The sequence below is a fragment of the Lepus europaeus genome, chromosome 6, assembly GCF_033115175.1.
Source record: "Lepus europaeus isolate LE1 chromosome 6, mLepTim1.pri, whole genome shotgun sequence".
In the NCBI taxonomy this organism is placed as follows: domain Eukaryota; kingdom Metazoa; phylum Chordata; class Mammalia; order Lagomorpha; family Leporidae; genus Lepus; species Lepus europaeus.
Window position 1 is genome coordinate 118491344 of NC_084832.1, and position 23794 is coordinate 118515137.

General features: G+C 42.2%; 1 protein-coding gene across 1 annotated transcript in view; it reads right to left on the reverse strand.

Annotated features, from left to right (window-relative positions):
- Positions 1–23794, reverse strand: part of ITPR2 (inositol 1,4,5-trisphosphate receptor type 2) — a 525149-nt gene that overhangs the window by 135540 nt on the left and 365815 nt on the right. The window contains exons 42-45 of the mRNA XM_062194964.1: positions 23520–23720; positions 20871–20981; positions 16707–16802; positions 15340–15462 (exon numbers count right to left, since the gene is read on the reverse strand). Coding sequence (XP_062050948.1) covers positions 15340–15462; positions 16707–16802; positions 20871–20981; positions 23520–23720 — 531 coding nt within the window. The remainder of the gene's footprint in view (positions 1–15339; positions 15463–16706; positions 16803–20870; positions 20982–23519; positions 23721–23794) is intronic.

The following is a 23794-nucleotide window of genomic DNA, read 5'->3' on the forward strand; positions in this document are numbered from 1 at the left end:
TCACTCACTCCTGATTCATTCGCATGCTCAGCCTAATGAATCAACATACACCTGCCCTGAGTTAATCAAAGCTCACCAGGAATCAGGCTTCCACTGTCTACACAATACTTACATTACAAAACTCCAGCAATAGAAGGAAGAGTCCCCCAAGTGCTTATTTTCATTCCGTCAGAAACCTGATGTGTGTGTCTCCATGTGTGTACATGTCTCACATGCACACACAAAACGAATCAAACGTTATAAAAATAGATATGAAAACTATTTTAAAGTAAATGGCATGTCAGTTCCTACAAGGAGGTTCCAAATACGGAACACAGGGAACTTTCCAACTGGGAAGATGACAAAAAAAATCATCTACACTACAGCAAGGTTTGGCCAATGACAGCTCCCGGGTCAAATCTGCTGCCTGTTTCTGTTGTTGTTAGGATTTCTTCATTTATTTGAAAGACAGAGTTACAGAGAGAGGGAGAGACAGACACAGAAGGTAACCGTCTATTATCTGGTTCATTCCCTAAGAAGCTACAATAGCAGGGGCTGGGCCAGGCTGAACCCAGGAGCTGGAACTCCATTCAGGTCTCTCACATGGGTGTTAGGGGCCCAAGTACTTGGGCCATCTTCCACGGCTTTCCTACGCATCAGCAGGGAGCTGCATCAACAGTACAGCAGCCGGGACTTGAACCAGTGCTGTACGGGATGCTGGTATGGCAGGCAGTGGCTTAACCCACTATGCCACAAGGCTGGGTCCCTTCCATCCTTTTTTTTTTTTTTTTACAGGCAGAGTGGACAGTGAGAGAGAGAGAGAGAGAGAGAGAAAAGTCTTCCTCTGCCGTTGGTTCACCCTCCAATGGCCGCCGAGGCCAGCGCGCTGCGGCCAGCACACCACGCTGATCCGATGGCAGGAGCCAGGTGCTTCTCCTGGTCTCCCATGGGGTACAGGGCCCAAGGACTTGGGCCATCCTCCATCTGCACTCCCTGGCCACAGCAGAGAGCTGGCCTGGAAGAGGGGCAACCAGGACAGAATCCGGTGCCCCGACCGGGACTAGCACCCGGTGTGCCGGCGCCACAAGGCGGAGGATTAGCCTAGTGAGCCACGGCACCAGCCTCCATCCATTTTTTAAAATGAAGTTTTACTTGAACACAACCAGGCTCATCTGTTTATAATTTTCAGGTCTGATACAGCTGATAAAAAGAAAGACATATAAATAAATACATTTTTAGGATTATATACATTCATAAAGTCATGTATATGTATAAAGCTTCATTTCTAGAAGATATCTTTTAAACTTCCCCAATCAAATTTATATCCCAAAAATCGATCTTGTTTCACTGATAACATAAATCTCAAAAAGGGACTTTCCAGAATTTTCCCCTACTGTACAATTACAGATAACCACTTGGTTGCACTTTCTTGGTCTGGCTCAGGATAACTATTTCCTTTCTGGGGCCTCACTTTTCTTAGTGCAGCATTATTATTTGTCACCATGGCCTGTCACTGCTCTGTGGCCCTGGACGTAATCCTGAAACTCAACATTCAGCAGCAGCTGTAAAAAACAAAGGCAGAGCAAGCTCATTGCATAACCAGGAAGACTCACATATTCACACAATTCTCTTGGCTATTCCACCAGGACAAACTATTTTCACACATCTTTTTAGTGTGCTAATTCTGTATCTACTGAATAAGAGAGTACAAGTTTGATCTTTCTGTCCTGCCACCCGTCCTAGCTTATATGATGACAATGCAACCTCAGAATAAAGTATCAGCTATATAGTTCAACCTCCTTCATTCATATCTGAGTTGGAAAAGCAAGTTAAATAATAAACATTATAGGCAGATATATGCAAGCACACAAAGAGGCACATATATCTAGAATATTATTCAGTAATTTGACACAAGTGTTTTTATACTGGGTTATGTGTTTACTAATTATGTCTTCTCATGAGCTCATGTATAACTGATTTATGTTTAAATATGTGCTTCATAATGTCAGGGTACAAATTAGTACTCAAATAAAAGTATAATCACTAAAGATCTTTTTAAGACATGTGAAAATGCATTTCTCTACCATTTGTCTTTGCATGACTGTGTTCAGCACATTACAAAATCATTAATGTCTCATTAATTTTATGGTAACTTTAAAACTAAGCACCGTGGGCAGGCATTGTGGTATAATGGGTAAAGCCGCTGCCTGTACCACTGGCATCTCACGTGGGCATCGGTTTGTGCCCCAGCTACTCTACTTCCAATGCAACCTCCTGCTTATGGCCTGGGAAAAGCAGCAGAAGATGGCCCAAGTGTGTGGGCCCCTGTCCCCCACATGGAAGATCCAAATGAAGCCACTGGCTTCAGTTCGGCTCAGTTCTGGCCATTGTGGTCATCTGGGAAATGAATCAGTGAATGGAAGATACTTCTTTCTCTAATTCTGACTTTCAAAAAAAACAAAGAACTAAGCACTCTAAGGAACGGCTGAGCAGAAATGTGTGCCTTGTCATATCTGGACAAATATTTCCATGGACTTATTTTTTGGCACTTCAAGTCCTCTATAATTTCCTTAGATGTGCCCCTCTGCTACAACCTCCCACAGTTCAGAGACCCCCTAAAACACCCTCCTCTCTTCTCTATCTGAATCTTATCAGTCCTTAAGGGTGATCTAAAATGTAAGTCCCTCCACAAAGCCTTACATAGTAACTTTAGCCCATATTAACCTATTTCCTTCCCAGCTACCTTATTGACTCTAATAGTCACTTGCTTGTTTATTCAACCAACCACAAGTCTGTATTACAGCAAACAAAGCACTATGAACTGGGTAGAATGTGTGAATAAAACCTAACTTCTGTTTTTACAGAGTTTGGAGTTCAATGGAGGAAACAAACAAGTCAACAGGCCACAGTCATTGAGTGACACGTGTTCTGCAATGGCGGTGAGGACAGTATACATCGGGAACACCCAAGAGAGGGATCATAGGGAGGTCAGGCCCTGAAGGCTAAGTGCCTGGGCTGCAGCCGGATTGTGCAGGTGCCGTGAGAATGAAGAGAGTTCTACCCTGGAGATGTTAGTAAGGAGCTGAGACATTCACAGGCAGATTCAACAAGCAGTACAGGCTCCGGGCTGGTGTTCTGAAGAGAGATCTGCACTGCTGGGGACTGATCATGACTTAGCTGGTATTTAACATCATGGAACTGAATGAGATCATCCAGGCAGTGGGCACTGATCAAGAACACAAGGCCACCACAGAAGGACTCCTGCAAACTGACCTTAACACCTCTGACACAGCAGGGGACAGGAACAAGAACCAGAGATGGCAGCCAAGAAGAGGGACTGCGGAGGAAACACGCAGGCCAGGAGACTTTGCTGTGTGGAAACTATGTGGAGAAAGGACATCGAGACGAAGAGAATGACCAAGCTAAGCCCAATGATAGAGAAAGTTCAAGCACAACAGGCAATGAGGAGAAACCATGAGATTCACACAGCAGCAGGCACTGGTGGCCTCACTAACAGCTGTTTGGGCCACAGATTCAAGAGAGACTAGAAAGGCAGGAACGGATACACTAACGACACACAAGCTTTGGGTCATCTGCTATAAATGGGACCATGATGGGCCAGAAGACTAGATTTTGTGAGACTCAGCTCACTTGACAAGTCAATGACTGAATGACTGAAATCCTGTCTCTACTTCTCTGGCTCCCTCGTGCACAGCCCCTCCCACACTCCCTCTTGCAAGTACACATCCAACCTGAGAACCAAGAGGGCCCACAGACTCAATGCCAGGGGACGGCTTTTGTTTCTTCCTCTTTTAACAAAAGGGACAGCCCACGAAGGAGGAGCCTGTCTCTTCTATACCCATGCAGTTCCCACCCACCACACAACCACCGTTCCAAGAGAAATTAGTGATGCACTCCCAAGGAGGGAGATGTCCCAATTTCAGTGCAAACACCCAGAGGGGAGGGACTCTGCCCATCCACTCACCACTTCACCCCAGTATTGAGAACAGCAAGTGTACCTGGGAAACTGAGATAATCCCATTTTCTGCCATTTACTATGCTAATCTTGGGATATTTTCCAGTTTATTCCAACTAAATTCACATATTGGAAAGTTCCTACGTGTTCAGAATCTGACTATGAACTGATCTTACATATCTATTTTTACAGTAACTGTTGCACTAAAGATACTTCAAGTGAATTTAACTTAGAAATGTTGATCCTTTCCCCTGAGGACTACAAAACAGCTCTGTGAATTATTTTATCCATTGTATTATGCAGAACGGCCCTAGAAAACAGTATCCACCATACTGTATTATACCCTTATATAAATTTCTTTTAAAATTAAATATCAGTAAAAATTTGTTCATTAGTGACTAGAACAGGTATTGATTACACAGCCCATTATCTTCCACTCTTGGTTATCAGGAAGCTCAGAGTTACCAATGATACACAGTAACAATATTAGCCAAGACTCAGCACTCTTAGGTCCCCTTTCTTTCTAAAGGATTTTTATCTTGTATGCTAACAGTCTAATCGCCTATGTACATTTCTTTGTTCAACCTCAGGTTCCTTTAATAAGCAGGTAAGGTAAGAATAAACACGCAAGTATCTAGCAGCTGGCTAGTTATCCTTTACATTATGTGAAACACGAGCTATTTCATGGTCTGACTACTTTCGAAAGTTTATTTAGGACTCTTAAAGTTCACTTTGCAAAGATACAAAGATATTCAAAAAAATCCATGAAAGAAGGAATTAAACGATACATTTATTTTGGTGTAAAAAAATTAAAGGCCATATATATAAGGGCTCTTTAATAAGTTAACAGTAAATGTCTATTATGAAAAAACTACACATGGACTTCAAAGTTGTGTTGCATCAAAAATAAACTTGCCAGCCGGCGCTGTGGCTCAACAGGCTAATCCTCCGCCTTGCGTTGCCGGCACGCCGGGTTCTGGTCCCGGTTGGGGCACCGATCCTGTCCCAGTTGCCCCTCTTCCAGGCCAGCTCTCTGCTGTGGCTAGGGAGTGCAGTGGAGGATGGCCCAAGTCCTTGGGTCCTGCACCTCATGGGAGACCAGGAGAAGCACCTGGCTCCTGCCATCGGAACAGTGCGGTGCGCCGGCCGTAGCGCGCTACCGCGGCGGCCATTGGAGGGTGAACCAACGGCAAAAGGAAGACCTTTCTCTCTGTCTCTCTCTCTCACTGTCCACTCTGCCTGTCAAAAAAAAAAATAAAATAAATAAATAAAAAATAAAAAAATAAAATAAACTTGCCTTTTATAACCTTTTAAAATGTTTATTTATTTTCATCTACATAAAAAGATGGAAGGAGGGGGGACTCTTCTATCCATTGGATCACTCTACACATGTCTCCAGAAGACAGGGCTAGGTCAGGAATCAGAAACTCCACCCTGGTTTCCCTCACACAGGGTGGCAGGGCACAAATACTTGAGCCAACATCTGCTGCCTTCCAGGCACATTAGCAGGGAGCTGGATGAGAAGCAGAGGCAACAGGACCCAAACTGGCACTAAAGTATGGAATGCAGGCGGCCCACAGGGCAGCTCAAATACACACGCCACAACACTCATCCTCCATGAACCTCGTGCAGACCTCTTGGAGCTCTGGAATATCCATCATTTTATTGGGGAGAAGGCTAAAGTCAGGGAAACTGAGTGACATAAACAGCTCAAAGGAAAAACACGGGGTCACAAAGATTTGTACAATACTCACGGTAGAATATTTTAGCCAATATATACTGAGCTACAAGTGCTTCCGTGAGCTGAATAACCCAGCTGTGTTTTCTACTCTCTGTGCGACAAGCAACAATAAAGATGAAGTAATTGTAAGTTAGTTAAAACACTTCAAAGATATTAGAGATGGAAGTTATGGATCCAATTATGCATCCATCCTTCTGCTTCTACAAATAAAGTAAATGAAGCAATGCTGATTACTGCACATTAGCATAAGAAAATGGAAGCTGTGAAGAGGTGAGCCTCCCAAGTCTTTAGGGAAAACATTTTAAGCTGTCTGAGTGATATACACATTTCACATGATATCAGTGTAAATTAAGATTTAGCTTTTTAGAGTAATTTATGAGCACATCCCTTAAAACACACATAGCTCAGGCAATTGCAGCTATGAAACAAAATTTTTAAGGGGCAAAGTAAACTAATGGATTAGTGAGGACTATCAGGAAACACAGAAAATGCCTTCAGCATGGTAGAAAGATTCCTAGTCCTTAAACCATTATGGCCATACTGACCACCTGTCTCTCTCCTCCAGAAGTTAAGAAGGTGACATTGGCATCAACTAGGAATAGGGCAACAAGCTAAGGGTCTGAAATATGCTGAAAAATGCTATGTATTTTCCTTCAACCGGAACTACAAAAATCAGGCCCTTCCTGATCCTGTCTGTCGTCACAGACTCTGAATTCAATGGATATACTTGACATCAGGGCAGACATAGGAGCCAGAGACATGGAAACGGCCTTCTGTGTTGCTAGGATTCAGACTGATGCCCTACTAAGCAGTCACTCAGAAATAAAGGGGCCGGGCGCCGTGGCTTAACAGGCTAATCCTCCGCCTTGTGGCGCTGGCACACCGGGTTCTAGTCCCGGTTGGGGCACCGATCCTGTCCCGGTTGCCCCTCTTCCAGTCCAGCTCTCTGCTATGGCCCCGGAGTGCAGTGGAGGATGGCCCAAGTCCTTGGGCCCTGCACCCGCATGGGAGACCAGGAGAAGCACCTGGCTCCTGGCTTCGGATCAGCGAGATGCGCCGGCCGCAGCAGCCATTGGAGGGTGAACCAACAGCAAAAAGGAAGACCTTTCTCTCTGTCTCTCTCTCTCACTATCCACTCTGCCTGTCAAAAAAAAAAAAAGTAAAAAATTAAAAAAAAAAAAGAAATAAAGATATACCTAACAAACATGGGATGTTACGCAAAATAATAATAATAATAACAACAACAACAACTGCCTCCACTGAATCTGGCTTCACAATCCTTACAAGAAACTAAAAATGAGAACAGTGCAATTTCAATTCATTTCCTGGATCGCATTTTTATTGCGGCCATTAATCACAAATTTCTGAGGTCATTTAAATGGAAATAATCCAAAGAGTCTTAGTTAGTTAAAGATGTTTGGGTGCCTACTGGAGGATTTAAATGTACTATACCTAGATTTTTTTCTATTTTTTGTGAAAGATTTTTTTTTTTAATGAGCCTTCATGGATGCCCATATTTTATAAATCTACTACTAATTACTCTCCAAGACCTACATACATGAAGCAATAAACCATCATTCTAGGATGATCAATAGCAGAAGCTAGTGTGAAGGGTGAACATGAAAAATCTAAGAAATTAAAACAAAAAGAAAAAAGTCATTGGTTGGAATTTAGCTATGAAATAGGGTAGGTGGGTGGCAGTTTGGATCTTGAAGGAACTAAACAATACTGAGTTTTAACAAAAGGAGAAGATAGTCTATTTTTCAAAAGAGAGCATCAAGAACAGAAGTTTTAAAAATGCCCAGCAAGAGAAAAGACATCACAGGTCTGTGTAGAGTTTATTGACAAGAAGAGCAAAGAGTGATCTACAAAATTAAAAGGGAAGTTAGTAGTTGAATAAGAGCCTTGACTGAATGCTGATGTATTAACTTTGCAGGATTCTATTAATCTTACATAGTACCTGTATGATATTACAATATTCTCAACATGCATTTTTGCAAGAAGTTATTCTCTTGATTGCTTAACTGTCTATTAATGCTAGGTATTGCTCTTGAAATAGGGACAAGACAAAGGTACTGTGTCTCTACAGAGGGATTTATACTCCAGGGGAAGAAACTGTCATTAACTTTTATCGTGGTAATGGTGGTAACAGGAAAATATAAAAATGCCAAACCTTTAAAATATAGCATGTCTTAGCCATTTGTCCATCTGTGCAACATATGAGTGCACGTGACCTAGTCTTCATAGTTATCAAAGATGTTTGCTCAATCCAAAGTATAGTTTGTTTCATAAGAAGACCTAAGTGGATGCCACACAAGATCCCAACCAGTATTCCTAAAAGAAGCTCCTCTGGAACATCTACATGGTGGGCGTTCAGCCTCGTGGATAAAAAGCCCCAGTCTCATACTGGAGTGCTCGGGTTCAAGTCCTAGCTCTCGCTTCTGACTCCAGCTTTCTCCTGATGCAGACTCTGAGAATAAGTGGTGATGGCACAAGTAGCGGGGTCCCTCTATCCATGTAGCTCCCAGCTTCAGCACTGCCCAGCCCTGGGCATTGCAGGTATTGGAGGAGCGAACCAGCAGATGGGAGCTCTCTCTGCTTCTATTTTTCTGCCCCTCAAATACTTTTTAAAATCAAAAATATAAAATAAAGCAGCTATGGTATGTTTCTTCAGAAGCTGTTGCCCCTGCCTGCAATATATTCCCCATTTCTATAACCTTCCAGATTTAGTGCAGCTGTCACTTCTTGCACAGAACCTCTCCTTGAATGCATGGAAATGCAGGATCTACTTACCCACATATCAACCCAAGCACACTGAACTGTGAGGATGACTCAGTCTGCCTCTCCCCCTTACACACAATTCACTGTGAGCTTCCTGACCATGCCTTCTCCAGTCTTTGACCCCAGTAACTAGCATAATGCCTGGCACAACAGGCTCACTAAATGTTCTTGAAAGACTACCTTATAATAAATAAGCTCAAGGTGAATTAAATGTGACTACTGTAATAGTCCAGCGGTTGGAGAGTCCAGCTACCCTGCCATTCTTTTGCTCCACTAACCAAGCCAAGGTCATTATCATTCTGAAGCCATCTTAGATGCTCCTCTGTAGACATCCGTCCACCCATTTCACATAACACACTTTTATTTTTTCTCTTAGATCTAGCCTAGCTTTTTTTTTTTTTTTTTTTTTGACAGGCAGAGTGGATAGTGAGAGAGAGAGAGACAGAGAGAAAGGTCTTCCTTTTTGCCGCTGGTTCACCCTCCAACGGCCGCTGCAGCTGGCGCACCTCGCTGATCCGAAGCCAGGAGCCAGGTGCTTCTCCTGGTCTCCCATGCGGGTGCAGGGCCCAAGGACTTGGGCCATCCTCCACTGCCTTCCCGGGCCATAGCAGAGAGCTGGCCTGGAAGAGGGGCAACCGGGATAGAATCCGGCACCCCAACCTGGACTAGAACCTGGTGTGCTGGCGCCGCAAGGCAGAGGATTAGCCTGTTAAGCCACGGCACCAGCTAGCTTCAGCTCTTTGAGATCAGCCAGTAGCCCCTTGTTCCTGCCTTCCGTCACACCCTGGCTCATTCACTATACAGCTGCTACCAACGCCTGCTTGCCCTCTGCTTGGACTGCACTTCAGTTCTCCCAGCCAGGATGTGGCTTCCCAGGCGGGATCTGCTGAGGCTCTTCTTCGCTGCTGCACTGCTAGCCTCCCTCCTGGCAGCTGGGGAACATTCAATATCCCCATGGAATAGGAAAAAAGGATGCATGGGGAATGTGTACCCTCTGCTCCACACTGGCAAACTGAGGGCTCGCGGGCGGCCAGTAAGTGTTGCCTGGCTTGCTCAGTGCTTTCAAAATTTTTGTATGCATTGCCAATTTTTACAAGTTAGGAGATTTCACATTGTTAAAAAAAAAAAATCTCAAAATTGGGGCTTCTTTTGAAATATGGGGAGAAGCAGAAATCCAGAACCTGCAATCCCACCTGGCAAAGTCAGATATAAATAATGGTGGCCTGCACCGGAAGAGACTCGCCAGCCTGGCCCAGCCTCGCCCGCCCCGGCTCCCTCATTGACGTTTTTTAAGCCAGGATGTAGGCACGGATCTCAGTTACAAAAGCTCCTCTGCTGCCCACACACTACGTCACCCTCATGTGATTCCTGCAGTCCCTGTTGTCGTGCACTGGGGCTGTGTCAAACCATAGAGTATGCCTTCATGGAAGAATTAGCATCAGCACTTACCTGCTTACATTTTTGCACTGTGACGTGGAAAAATTACATCATTAAATACAAAAACTGAATTCATAATACACCAGAAGAAAATCTAGATGAGAGACCAATCTAAAGGTGGTGGAGGAAAACTATCATTGAAGCATTGAAAAGTCAATGACTCACGAAGAAGCATATAGCTACTATGACTACCCAAGCATTGTTGTCCTTAATTCAGTAGGAAAACAATGAGGCCCAATACAAGAAGGACACATATAGCTTCAAGCAGTTCCCAGAAGAAATGCAAATGACCAAAGTATACGTGAAAAGACTGTCCATTTTACCAGTAATCCAAAACCTGTGAATCCCAACAGGATTCCCTTCCATCTATCATACATTAATTTATTCCAAAACATTTGTTAAGTGATCACTATGTTCCAAAAACCATCAATTTGACAAAAAAAAAAAAAAAAAAAAAAAAAAAAAACCTTTTTTTAAAAATTCTAATAACTTTAAGTAAGATGGATGCCATCACACACTGTGGAAAATAATTTTACACAGTGCATCAAGAACTAAAAAATAGTTACTACCCAGTGACCCATTAATTAAACTCCTTGGAATTTATCCCAGGGAAATAATCAGTGTGGCAGACAAAGATTAATGTATGAGGACATTCATCACAGCATAATTTATAATATCAAATATGTTAGAAACCTAAATATCTAACAATAAGGAGTGATTAAATAAATTATAGTACATTAAAATGGTGAACAATTATGCAAACACTGAAATTACGTTTCCAAAGACCATTGAGCGATACGGGAAAAGGCTCAAAATTTTTTTTTCAAGCCTGTATTTCTCAAAGAATTTTACATAACCAATTAAAGTGATCTTGCTCTCCAAAGACCTGCCACCTAATCCTTCTAAACAACCTTTCTCCAAATACGTCCCACTTGGGTAAGTATGAAAAGAAGGGAGGCCAGAAAAACACAAACTGCAACACGGGCCCAGCGAAACAACCCGGCCCAACATCTGTCAAACCTCCACAAAGTAACAACCGCTGCCTGGACTGTGGGCACTGACTGATTCTACAGAGGGCAAGGACAAAAACCAGGAGGAGTAAGAAGAGACTACAGGACGGAGAGGGGGCACAGAGGCAGAGGCGAGATCATATGGGAGACAGAAAGTCAGAAGGGACCCCGAGCAGAACTGTAAGGAAATTCTCTGAGCCACAATGTAGTACTAGAACTTGAGAAATGTCCCCTTTGGTGTATTTATAGCTGTATGTAGATCAGACAAAACACTTACAAGAAGCATTATTTGTTTCTTGTAAGAGTAACCACAGGAAGGGCTGTCGTGGCAGGAAAAGCAGAACTGCTTCATAGCCGTGAAAAGCATAACAACAAAAACTGAGAGTCTGGGAGCCCCAAAATAAGCTGTCTGCACAGAAGATGATTCTAGTAAAACGAGGAAGAAGTTGCATCTTGGTTTTGGAATTACTGAACTGTGCAGAAGCAGAAACCAACATGCACAGTCACCTGCAGGCAGGAGCCAGAGGATCCCACATCCACAAGGAAAACAGCAAAACCCAGTATGTACCATACACCTGTCGCACAGCTACGTGGCCACTTGTGAAGCAAAGCGCACGGACACTGCTCAGGGCACATGTGCCTGGGAACATGCACAGCTTGGACAGCAGGTTCATAAGGAACTCAGCACCCATGGTTGGCCCCCTGGAAACCAAATAGGATATCCCTGCCCCCAGAGAGGAGTCCCAGGAGGCTCTCTCCTGTAAGTGGAAGCTGACTAGTTCTCATGAGAAATCGGTGGGGGGCAGTCACCCCCTGGACGACACACTCTTTTCCTATCACCGCAATGAAATAAGCGAGCGAGTGCTGAACTCCACACGGGCCACGGCAGACAGCTGGTCCACCTACAGCTGCGTTCCCACGCCCACCCTGAGAGTCCCACAGGGACTCTCACTTCACATTCACACTCTCACACTTGCACCCCGAGGCCTGCAGGATTTGGCAGTTCAATCTCCTTCTCCCCAGGGCTGGGCACGATGTCGCTCCCTGCCTGACACCTGCCTTCGTTTATGGATCTCTGCTGCCTCGTCCTCTACAGAGACAGGCAAGCCATTTTCACACCCAGTGCTTACTCTCTTGGCTTCTGTAGGTTGTTTTTAAGCCCTTGTTCACTTTCCCACCACTTCTCAATTTCTGCTCCTCAGACAATCCCACTATCATCACTGAGTGATCCATTCTTGTCAAGCACTTTCATAAATCCAAATACATTCAAATCCTTGATTTTTACGCTATCTTCCTATTCAGCTTCTTCCCCATGGGACTTTTATCTTCTCTTGTATCATCTTCAAGTCTCTGACTAGCTCATCTTCTCTTGACCTTCTTCCTCTATTCTTTACAAGGGTGATCCAGCCCTTGTAAAAATCCATATCCCCTGTTCTTATACTTAATCTGCCAGAACTGAACTTATCTGACCTGTCTTTTCTTGACCTTGACATTTTCATTGTTATCCTTACTATACTGTTGATCTAAGACTGCATTTAAGACGTCTTCATGGGACAGGCGTTGTGGCGCAGTGGGGTTAAGAAGTTACTTGGGATACTTACATCTCCTATCAAAGGGCCTGGGACGGAGTTCTATTTCTGATCCAGCTTCCTGCTAATGTGCCTGGGAGGCCACAGATACTGGCCCAAGCACTGAAGTTTCTGCCATCCATGTGGGAGACCCAGACTGAGTCTGTGGCTCTGAGATTTCATCTGGTCCAGCCCCAGCTGTTACAGGCATTGGGGGGTGGAAGAGGATATAACAAAGGATTAAAGTGCACTCAGCAATGCAGCAGGTGATGGCCAAAGTAACTGGACCCTTGCCACCCACATGGAAGACCTAGAATGAGTTCCTGGCTTTGGCCCTGGCCTAACCCTGGTTATTATAAGCATTTGGGGAGTAAACCAGGGGATGGTAGCCTCCCCCCACCCACCCATTTCCTGCCTCTTTTTTCTGTATGACCTTCACTCTCTGTCTCTCAAACAAATGAATAAAAATTTAAAAGAAAATACAGGTGGCTCCACTCCCCTACTTCCTTCTTCTAGAATTTTTTACCACTCACTCTGCCCTGCCCCTCCTCACCTCTCCCCTACATAATGGTACACTTCTGAAGCCACTCCCCTCCCCTGCACATTCTGAGTCACTGCGGTTCCATTTGATCCAGTAGCCAGAATGGCTTCAATTCCGAGTCTAGCACTTTCTTTCTTCCAACTCACATTCAGTCTCTAGTCAATCCTTTTCCAGTTTAAGTCAACTCCTACCACTGGATTTCTCGTTCTCTTTTCCACATCCTAGGTCTCCACTTTCTCCTCCCTTCAATTTGTCCTTCATCCTGGTTTTCAGTTCCCCAATACCTGAAATACTCTTTTGAATTTCTAGCTATTACTCATACGCCCTGACCTCTTTCTGGTCGATATGTGCACTCTGAAATACAATGAGCGACCTTAAAACCTTCTCAACGAACAAATAGTATCATCAAACAATTACAGCTTCTTTTATTAGTGTTTTTCAGAATATGAGTCTCTCCCTGGAGTTTCCATAAAAATTATACTCAAGTTTACAGAAAAGGGGACTTCACAAAGTTCATGAAAAATGGAATTAAAAGGTTAGTTTATTTTGGTACAATCAATTTTTGAAGTCCATGCATACGAGGGGTCTTCAAAAATTTCTGGAGGGGCCAACACCGTGGCATAGCAAGTAAAGCCACCACCTGCAGCACCAGCATCCCATATGGGTGCAGGTTCTAGTCCCAGCTGCTCCACTTCCGATCCAGCTCTCTGCTATGGCCTAGGAAAGCAGTAGAAGATGCCCCAAGTCTTGGGCCCCTGAACCCATGTGGAAGAGCTGGAAGAAGATCTTGGCTCCTGGCTTCTAGCTCCTGGCTCCTGGCTTCAGATGGGTTCAGCTCTGGCCATCTCGGCCATTTGGGGAGTAAATCAGCTGATCGAAGACCTCTCTTTCTCTCTCTCTCTCCCTCTCTCTCTCTCTCTCTCACTCTCTGCCTCTGCCTCTCTGTGACTCTGCCTTTCAAACAAATAAATAAATCTTTTTTTAAAAAGCTTCCTGGAAAATGTATGTGATGAAAAAAGCTATGTACGGATTTCAATTATTTTTTGCACAAAAATAAGCTATGGTTTAATTCTACATTTTCATAAATCTTTTGAAGTCTCCTTATAATTAGTCAGTTACAGAGTGCAAAAGGACACAGCACATGTCTACTCAGCAACCTTTAAAAATAAATCCAGGAGCAGGTGTTTAGCATGGTGGTTAAGAAGTTGCTTAAAACGTCTACATCCTACATCAAAATGCGTGAGTTTGATTCCCAGTTTTAGTTCCCAATTCCAGCTTCCTGCCAATGTAAATTCTGAGAGGCAGCAAGTGGGTTCTTGGCACCCCTATGGGAGCCCTGGATTGAGTTCCTAGCTCCCAGTTCTGGAACTGGTTCAGTACTGGTTTATACTTTGCTTGGGGGGGGGGGGTGTGGCATTTGGGACAGAACCAATAATTGGGAACTTTCTCTCCCTCTGTCTCTCAAAAAAAAAAATCCATTACAGTCTACTCTGAATCTGACCTCATATCTATAAATATTTATTCAATCAACTGATAAGATGCATAAGAAAGCAGGAGAAAGGATATGCTGCCCAGAAGAGAAAAGGACCAGAAAGGAAAATGTGAAAGTCTACTACAGGTTTGAACTTTATTCTGTGAAAAAGAAGGTTTTATTATAGGCAAAATCAAATTGGCATGTGTACATTTAAAATTTTAACTTGTAAACAAATCTGCATTAGAAGATGCAAATTTAAAATTGATCTCAAAGCTGAATGTTAACGGAATAAAATGCATCCAGTAATACTTATCAAGTATTGTTTTTCTAAGCTGTGAAATGGAAACAATCCCTCCAGAAAATTTAAAAAATTGAGCCTCGTATTTGTTAGAAGTCCACTGGAAATGAAACAAAGGTTGGCACGTTACATGTTCTGCAGAAGACAGGTCAAGATAGCCAGAAGCTACCCGTCAGGTGGTCCTCCTTAGACCTGAACGTGGCCCCCGACTGCCCACCCACGTCTTCTCAGTAGCCTCTCCCCTTCCCTCCTCTGGAACTTCCATGTGTCCCCACGGTTCGCCCGCTGCTCAGGTTCCCACATGGAACTGTCTCCTCCCTCCTGGCCCAGCCGTCTTAGGTGCCAAGAACTGTTTTCCTGTGCACTGTCCTAGCATACCAGGTGGTACAAAATCAGGCATTCTGTGAGTCTGCTCCTGTCTTTAGCCCAAATCACAGAAGGCAAGTGCTGAATAAATGTAGAGATTAGAATCTGAAAATCTAATAACCATGATTGACAGAAAACAAAATACCATAGAGATGTAAGATGCCACACCTGATGGGCCAGAATATAGATATTGTGTCCAACATCTTTTGGGGAGACGCCATCATCCCCACCCTCGTCGTCGCCACGATCACACTCCACTCCTTGGTTATAGGCATTCTTCATCACATCCACCTGTCAGTAGAAAAGGAACAGGAAGGTCTAAATGCCCAGAGCAACATGCAATCTGATCGTTTAAGATGTATGATTTAAAATCTGTGAGCTTCATGACAGCCAAAGCATGAAAGGACTCTAAGTATAAATGGCCTTAGAAACCATCTTTACTTAAATGAACAATGGCAGCATTTTCCCGAATTGTTTCTGTTCTCTTGGGGAAATTTGCTTTGCTTGTTGAATGTTGACAGTGCCAAAGCTCCTGGGATTTATGAGAATCTGGAACATAGACACAAGCCCATGGTTTACTGAGACGACACGGAGGAAACACACAGGGTGCTGGGTATTGTACTGGGCACTGAGAAGTCTCCAGTGGACCCAGCAGTGGGACTTACTGCTCAGTGGGGGAGTCAGCAAGCAAAGGGGCAGACACAGCAGAGTGTGTTCAGCACTACAGCAGGGCTAAGCGTGATACAGCATTGAAGACAATGATTGGGATGCATCCCATGCTGGAGTGCCTGGGTTCAAATTCTAGCCCTCATCCCCATTCCAGCCTCCTGCTAATGCAGACTCTGAAAGGAAACAGGTGATGGTCCAAGCAGTTGAGTCTCTGTCAACCATGCAGAAGATTCAGACTGAGTCCCATCTCTGGACTTCGTGTGGCCCCTCCCTGGCTGTTGTGACCATTTCGGGGAGTGAACCAGCATCTGTCTCTGCATCTCATATTAATACAATAAAAAGAAAAATTAAAAACCATATCTACATTCCTTCACAATTTACATGCCACAAATAAGAGGAAGGTACCATCTTGTCAAGAAGACACACTGGCAATCTGTGCAACATTCACCAAGACTGCAGGCTAATCTCGGGATTAGTATTGTGCAACAGCTCAACGAGCTACATGGCTTAAGCATCTACAAAAACATTTTCTTTTTTTAATTCTTAGAGATCAAAGTGAAAATTTTGGAGGGTACAATTTTTACATACATTTGTCATGTAAACCAACACACTACTAAATTAAGCCAATGTACATTCTGGCAAAAAAAAAAACATTTAGTTTAGAAGAATTGCCTAAGAGCTGTGTTCAGAGTGGACAAAACTAATGAAGGCATAGGACTCAAATCTCACATGTGGTTACCATGGCAGGGCCTTCTGGGCGTTGCAATGGGAGCTCATGAAGTCTTATTACCAAGCATTTTTCCATTTTCCTAAACTTGTCCGTTTAGCATGTGCATTAGTAACACAGCTTTGCACTGCTTCCTTACCAGCTCCCTGGGTCTCATGTTGAACAGGATCCTTTCTGCGTTCTCACTGTCGTGTCTGCTTTCCATGATGGCCAGCAAAAGCTTGGAGGCGTTGTTCTGCAAGCACAGAGTGAGTTACTGTGTGCACAGTCTATTTCATGGATTATCGATCCCCACATTAGTTATAATGAGATTGCCACGACCATTTATTTTAATCACACAGAATTTAAAACTGCTATCTGTCTGATTAACATTTAAATACAGAATGTCCTACTTAACTGACAACAAAAAATAAAACTAATCATAAGAGATGTCACAAAGGATATTTTAAATACAGGATAAAAGGTATTTTAAATGTAGAAATTACTTACTACATAATGTATAAAAATTTAATCGCATTTCCCTTCTTTATTTCTTGATGAGGCATTTCTATGTCATTTTAACAAAAAAATTAGGTGAACAGGTATCAATGACATATTCTACAGAAATGATAAGTTTAAGAATTTAGAATAATTGATTTCAAAAGATTTATTTATTTGAAAGTGGAGAACAACTGCTTTAAAAATGAAATGTTAGCAGCTGGTGCCATAGCATGGTAGATAAAGCCACCTCCTGTGGCACCAGCATCAAGTCCTGGCTGCTCCACTTCTGATCCAGCTCTCTGCAAATGAGCCTGGGAAAGCAGTAGAAGATGGTCCAAGTGCTTGGGCCCCTGCACCCGTGTGGAAGACCTGGAAGAAGCTCCTGGCTCCTGGTTTTGTATTGCCCCAGCTCCGGCCATTGTGGCCATTTAGGGAGTGAACCAGCAAATGAAAGATCTCTGTGTAACTCTGCCTTTCAAATAAAATAAAATAAATATTAAAATAAAAAGCAAATGTCATAGTAATATTTTTTTACAAAATGAAACATTAGTATATAAGAAAATCAAAATTTTAAATAGATCAGAGTAACAGTGAAAATTAATCTGTAAAATATTGTATTCACATGTTTGAAATATAAATACATTGATAATGATTTACTGTTCCTACTATATGGTACTATGCAGGCAACATATTTACCATCTGGATTACAGAAAGTAATATCTTTTAAAATTTTTTCTTTATTTATTTGAGAGGTAGAGTCACAGACAGTAAGAGAGAGACAGAGAGAAAGGTCTTCCACTAGTTCACGCCCCAGACAGCCGCAATGGCTGAAGCTGCGCCGATCCGAAGCCAGGAGCCAGGTGCCTCTTCCTGGTCTCTCATGTGGGTGCAGGGCCCCTAGCACTTGGGCCCTCTTCCACTGCTTTCCCAGGCCACAGCAGAGAGCTGGATTGGAAGAGGAGCATCCAGGACTCGAACTGGCACCCATATGGGATGCCAGCACCAAAGACGGAGGATTAACCCACTGTGCCATAGCGCCGGCCCCTCAAAGCAATATTTTCTTCTTTTTTTTTTTTTTCCTTTTGACAGGTAGAGTTAGACAGTGAGAGAGAGAGAGAGAGAGAGACAGAGAGACAGAGAGAAACAGAGAGAAAGGTCTTCCTTTCCGCTGGTTCACCACCCAAATGGCCGCTATGGCCAGTGCGTTGCGGCCAGTGCGCTGCGCCAAACCGAAGCCAGGAGCCAGGTGCTTCCTTCTGGTCTCCCATGCAGGTGCAGGGCCCAAGCACCTGGGCCATCCTCCACTGCCTTCCCGGGCCACAGCAGAGAGCTGGACTAGAAGAGGAGCAACTGGGACTAGAACCTGGGGTGCCAGTGCCACAGGTGGAGGATTAGCCAAGTGAGCCACGGCGCTGGCCAGTAATATTTTCTATTTTTTGCTTAACAGATAATGAAAATAGCTTAGGTTGTTTTTGATGTGTTCTGTTTTTTTTTTTTATAAATATATTGTCCTAAGTAGTTTTATCTATAGAATCCTTATAGAAATGCAGTGAATTTACAAAATGGTGGTAAGTATCAAGGAGATATTTCTACAGTGATTTGTAATATGCATTTAGATAAAATTCTTGCCCTCCACACATAATTTATGACAGGAGTACAAAAGAAGCTGAGCCGAATGTCTTTAAGACACGTTTAAATGACTCAAAGTTCATACTGTATGCAGCAAAAAGTTAAATCAAGCTAGTGCTTGCTCTAGGTAGACAGCAACACAGACAGTTAAGGTGGCACAAATTCATTCTACTCAGTAGGTTTAATTCTGAACTCTACCCAGCTACTTTTCAGAAGAATAGCTCCAAGACCTTCTTAAAGAGACTAATGCTAGTAACGATGATGATGAAGATGACAGTGACACCAAAGTTACTGTCCGACCTTGAATAGATTTTCACAGTATTTTGTGGCAGGAAGGAAGGGGGTAGTATTATTTCTTCCTATTTTCATTTTTTGTACACTTGCACTAATCCTAAAATCTACTTTTATAATCTTGTATTACATACAAACAACACTCATAAAAATATATTTCCAGGATTAGTGGACAGCATAGGACCTTACATCCATTTGAGAAAAACACTACAGAAGTCAAAGATAAAACCTTAGCAACACTAATGGTGTTCTTTAATGAGGTACACCCAGCGAGGACAATACATGATAGCTTAAACATCTAGCAAATTTCAGAATGCTGTTGGCAAACGGTTTATTTTTCCTGACCGATCTTTTGTATACTATTTCAGAAGAACAGAAATCTTGTAATGACCTACTGAAATCTGAATCAATTCAAAAGGACAAGGGTTTAAATATACAAAAAAAATCAAATGCAAGGATCTGTGTTAACTGAGGATTTTCTTCCAAAAGAAACCAGATTCTTTAAAACAAATTTTTAAACACTCTTTGTAAATTCAGTGTTTCATATGTACAGGTCATTGAATATAAAATGAAAATAAAAAGAAAAGGATAAGACATGCATATGAAAAATTCACAAAATCATATACTACATGAGTAAGTATACAGCTAAGTACACTTACAATTATGGGTGCTTATGCAATCAAATTAAGGAGCAAATGACATAAAACTAACATTTTTAATAGGGCATTTCTGTGAGGTTATAGAGAACTTCTCATTTAAAGCAATATATACATGGAAGCCCCCAAATTTGCCAATCTGTTTCATTTCAGCTTCTAGACATTGTACTTACACTGGATACTATGTAGAAAACCTTGTGCTAATGAGGCAAAGGGCAATCTACAGAGATCACCTTCATTCCACTCTATGAATGGAAAGACCTTAAGCTTCTATGTGTTCTAAATGAAAACAGTAAGAAAATAGAAGCTCATCTCTTCCATTAACAGGATTTGCTCACTAAAAGCCTGTGGCACAATCTCCACATTCCATTATACACCTAAACTTACATTTAGAAATTTAACTATAAAAATACCATTCCTATTCTTTATGGCAATATATTTATCCTGAAAATGTTAAGCTGAATTATATAGTCTCTATGATATTGGATACATATGATTCACAAAGATGTTGTATTTAACCAATGAATTTTTTTCCACCTGCTTAGGCCTAGGCATAATGATGTTATCTCTACCTATTCATATCAATGGAAATATCATGCCTTAGCATTTGGGATTTATACGGTTTCTTGTGTATATTTGTTTATCTATTTTTGGTTGAACAAAAAGTTCTAAAGAAAAAATTTTTTTTCTACTGTCATTGTTCTCCTGAGTTCTGATAAATGGAACTGCTAGGAAGTGTGTACAAGGCTTAATGGAAATTCTCAAAGGGAGTGTGAATATGACAGTGCATTTTGCGGAAAAAAAATAAGATTCTAATAAAACAGAACAACTTTTAGAAAGAATTAGAACCATAAAACTAAAACACAGTACTGCTTTGGCGGCGTCTAATTATTTGAAACTCGCTAGATAGAATCCTGTAGTCAGGGTGAATTAAAATGTACCGTACAGTGACCGTTCAGCACCTTTTGCTTCTCCAGTTAATGAAAAAATACAGTAAAAACCGAAGGGATGTAGTGAGGCAAAGCAGCTGCTTGCAATAACTTCCAATACAGGATTATCCTACCAAACACTACCTCAAGCTAATTTCCCTTTTTATCAGGAATTTAGTGAGCAGTGAGCTTACTTCATTCTTTTCTGTAAACTCAGCAGCTGAAAATATGACAATATCTTGATTTTTCACTTAGAACTGACTCTAGGTTTTATGTACACAATGCAAATTTCTCCCCTGAACAGGGGATTTACTCTACCTTTAGCTGGAGCACCAGGTCCATTCGGTATTTACCAAGAGGGTTTATGTCATTTAGGATCAAAGCAATGATGATGTCAATTCCATTCGACTCATGTGTAGCAATACATGTCTAGAAAACAGAAATACCTGTAAGACAGCCTTCTAATTACAGCATAGCAGCACTGGAACCAACAGGACATCAACTAACAGAATCAACTTAGCCTTTTTTTTTTTTTTTGACAGGCAGAGTTAGACAGTGAGAGAAAGGTCTTCCTTCCGTTGGTTCACCCCCTCATATGGCTGCTGCTGCTGGCATGCTGCGCTGATCTGAAGTCAGGAACCAGGTCATCTTAGCTTTTGACCCTTAAAACTAAGCTCTTAGCATATGACTTCTAAGTGTAGGGTCATACTATTCATTAATCAGTAATGATTAAATGGCTTTGCCTGCAAAATACTGATATGCTGTGCAAAGCCCATATCTTTTAAAATGGACCATTTTTATATATTTTAAAGACCAGTGTTACTCTTTGGAAGTCAACAAGTTTTAATGGACTCATTAATACGGGAGATCCTCCCAACAGTTCTGATGATCTCAGGCCCCTGTCAGAATGGGAGGCCAAGGGTGAGAAGGTGACTTACAGACCTTTACGTGTTCTTCAATAGGGGAGATCCTTAAACCTAGAATTTTAAGATTGAGCTACACTGTAAGAATCATTCCATTTATGGAAGAGATTGTTTCTGAGACCCAAGACTTATAAGTAAATTTTACAGTACTGATGCAGCATGTTAAGTGAGTTCTACTTAATGCTAAATAGGTGACAAGAGACATTGCAGCCAAGATAGGTGACACAGGAATCTCCTGATATTTTGGGGACACACTGTTAATAACAGTGGTTAAGGGAGAAGTTCACAGGTTTCTTAAATTTGAGACTAAATTTATGGAGGGATCCTGACTGTGGAACATGTCGAAAACACCTTGATAAAAGCCTGTATTTTAAAGTGTTTTGAACTTAATTTTATATAATTAAAACCCAGAAAGTGTGGGCTACATTTGTAGGACTGTGTGTTGCAACGTGGCATCCTATCAAGCAGTTTGAACAATTGACACCTGGTGAGTTCCATGAGAAAAGCATAAAATCAAGTCCACTCTACAATGAATGGATTTTCATCATGGCCCTCATTTCTACTTGCCTGACACAAAGAGGTGTTTTCCATTCATTTTCTACATTTTCTGAGGTTCTTTTGCCATGAGAGTATCTTCTGAGCTTCGAGGGAATCTACAGGCTGATCAGCTCTAGGATCTGCTAATGCCATTCTTTCCTTCCACACTTTCAGAGCACGGGGAACTACATTCGGGCTTCGTGAGTAGTTTTTGTTTTGTTTTGTTTTGTTTTTACTTTTAGAGCTTATTTGGTTTTACTAAATTACTTTCAAAACCCAATTCCATTTTTGCCCAAGATCAAAAGTGGAGGAATGCTCTTACAGGCTGTCTATGAAATAGCCACAGAGATGTACAGTATACATATTTTCTATTACAAATATACTTGATTTTTATCAACAACCAAACCAAATCTCTGAATTTGTATATTTTTCCTTAACTTTAAGTCAAGAGTTAGACTCTTGTCATTGCCCTAGGAGACTGAAATACAACCTAGAAAAATATAGGGGAAAATCCACAAATTTGTATAGTGTGTCACAGGCATACTTAAGAAGGGCAAAAATGACCCCATAACAAATTATGTCAGTAGTTGTCGAATTTTTATTTCATGTACTTATATATGCACACATGTATAGACGTGGCACAGGCTCTAGGCTGCATGTGTGTATGTATATATAATTTGTAACCAAAAAAGTTCTTTTTCTCACACTCCCATGTCAACCACTGATGTTTAGTCTCAATGCTTCTTTAAAATTTATATCCAGAAATACTTGTGATTTGAAAATCCTTGCAGGACAGATTTACGCTACTGCTGGCAGCTCCATCACGCTTGAGTGGATGCTGAACTGACAACGAACGAACGTCACAGTGGTTCCCCTTTCCTTCCTGACCAAGCGTCCCATCTTCTGCTCCTACGATGTGGCCCTGATAGCTGAGAAAATGGGATCAGAGACAAACGTTCTGCAGAAAGGAGCTGGAAGTCTGCACCCTACGCACACGCGGCATCAACATTCCTGAGTTTGAAGAATGGCTCTACAGCGTACTGATTCTGTCACCGGGAGACAGTGCAAAGTTGCTGAATCTAAGTCAGAACCTATGCATCTGTAACACTGCAGCAATAAGGCCCACATCATGAGTTAACTGTGAGGATAAAAGATATTGCACTCTCCTCACTTCAGTGGAGCCAAAGGAATTTTATCCCACAAATCCTGGATTCACTACAGAGGAAAACTGAGCAATGATGAAGAGCCATGTTTTATTCTTTTCCCATTAGCCTGATTTTTATCTTGAACATTTTCATGGGAATTTTTTACTACAAAATTAAATAAAAATGTGTATTCACTCATCTATTATACAGTCTTTGCATGCTTTGTTGGGAAGGTGAACATGGCTGTTAAAGCAAGAAGAAAGATCTTCCCAAGGTACCCACAGAAAGGCTACTTCCCCAACCTGGTTCCTGAGGTCATGGGTCACAGTGACTTCCGTGGGAAGAACTGCCTCTGAGGTTACCTGGTTTTCATGGCACGGGCCCTGGCAGTACTCAGTCAAGCTCTCCAGGGTCTGGTTGACCAGCGCAACGTTCTTCTCATTGATGTAGAGACCTAGCAGACCCAGGCCGCCGGTTGTACTTCCACAAATGCAGTCCAAAAACTGAAGCGTCTCACACACAAGGTTGTAATTTGTTTTGTTGTTTTGATTCCTCAAGAAGTTCTGAAGACAAAAGAAAATACACCCAAGGGATTAAAAAAAAAAAATCACTGAACTTTTTTCAGTGCTCTCTGTGT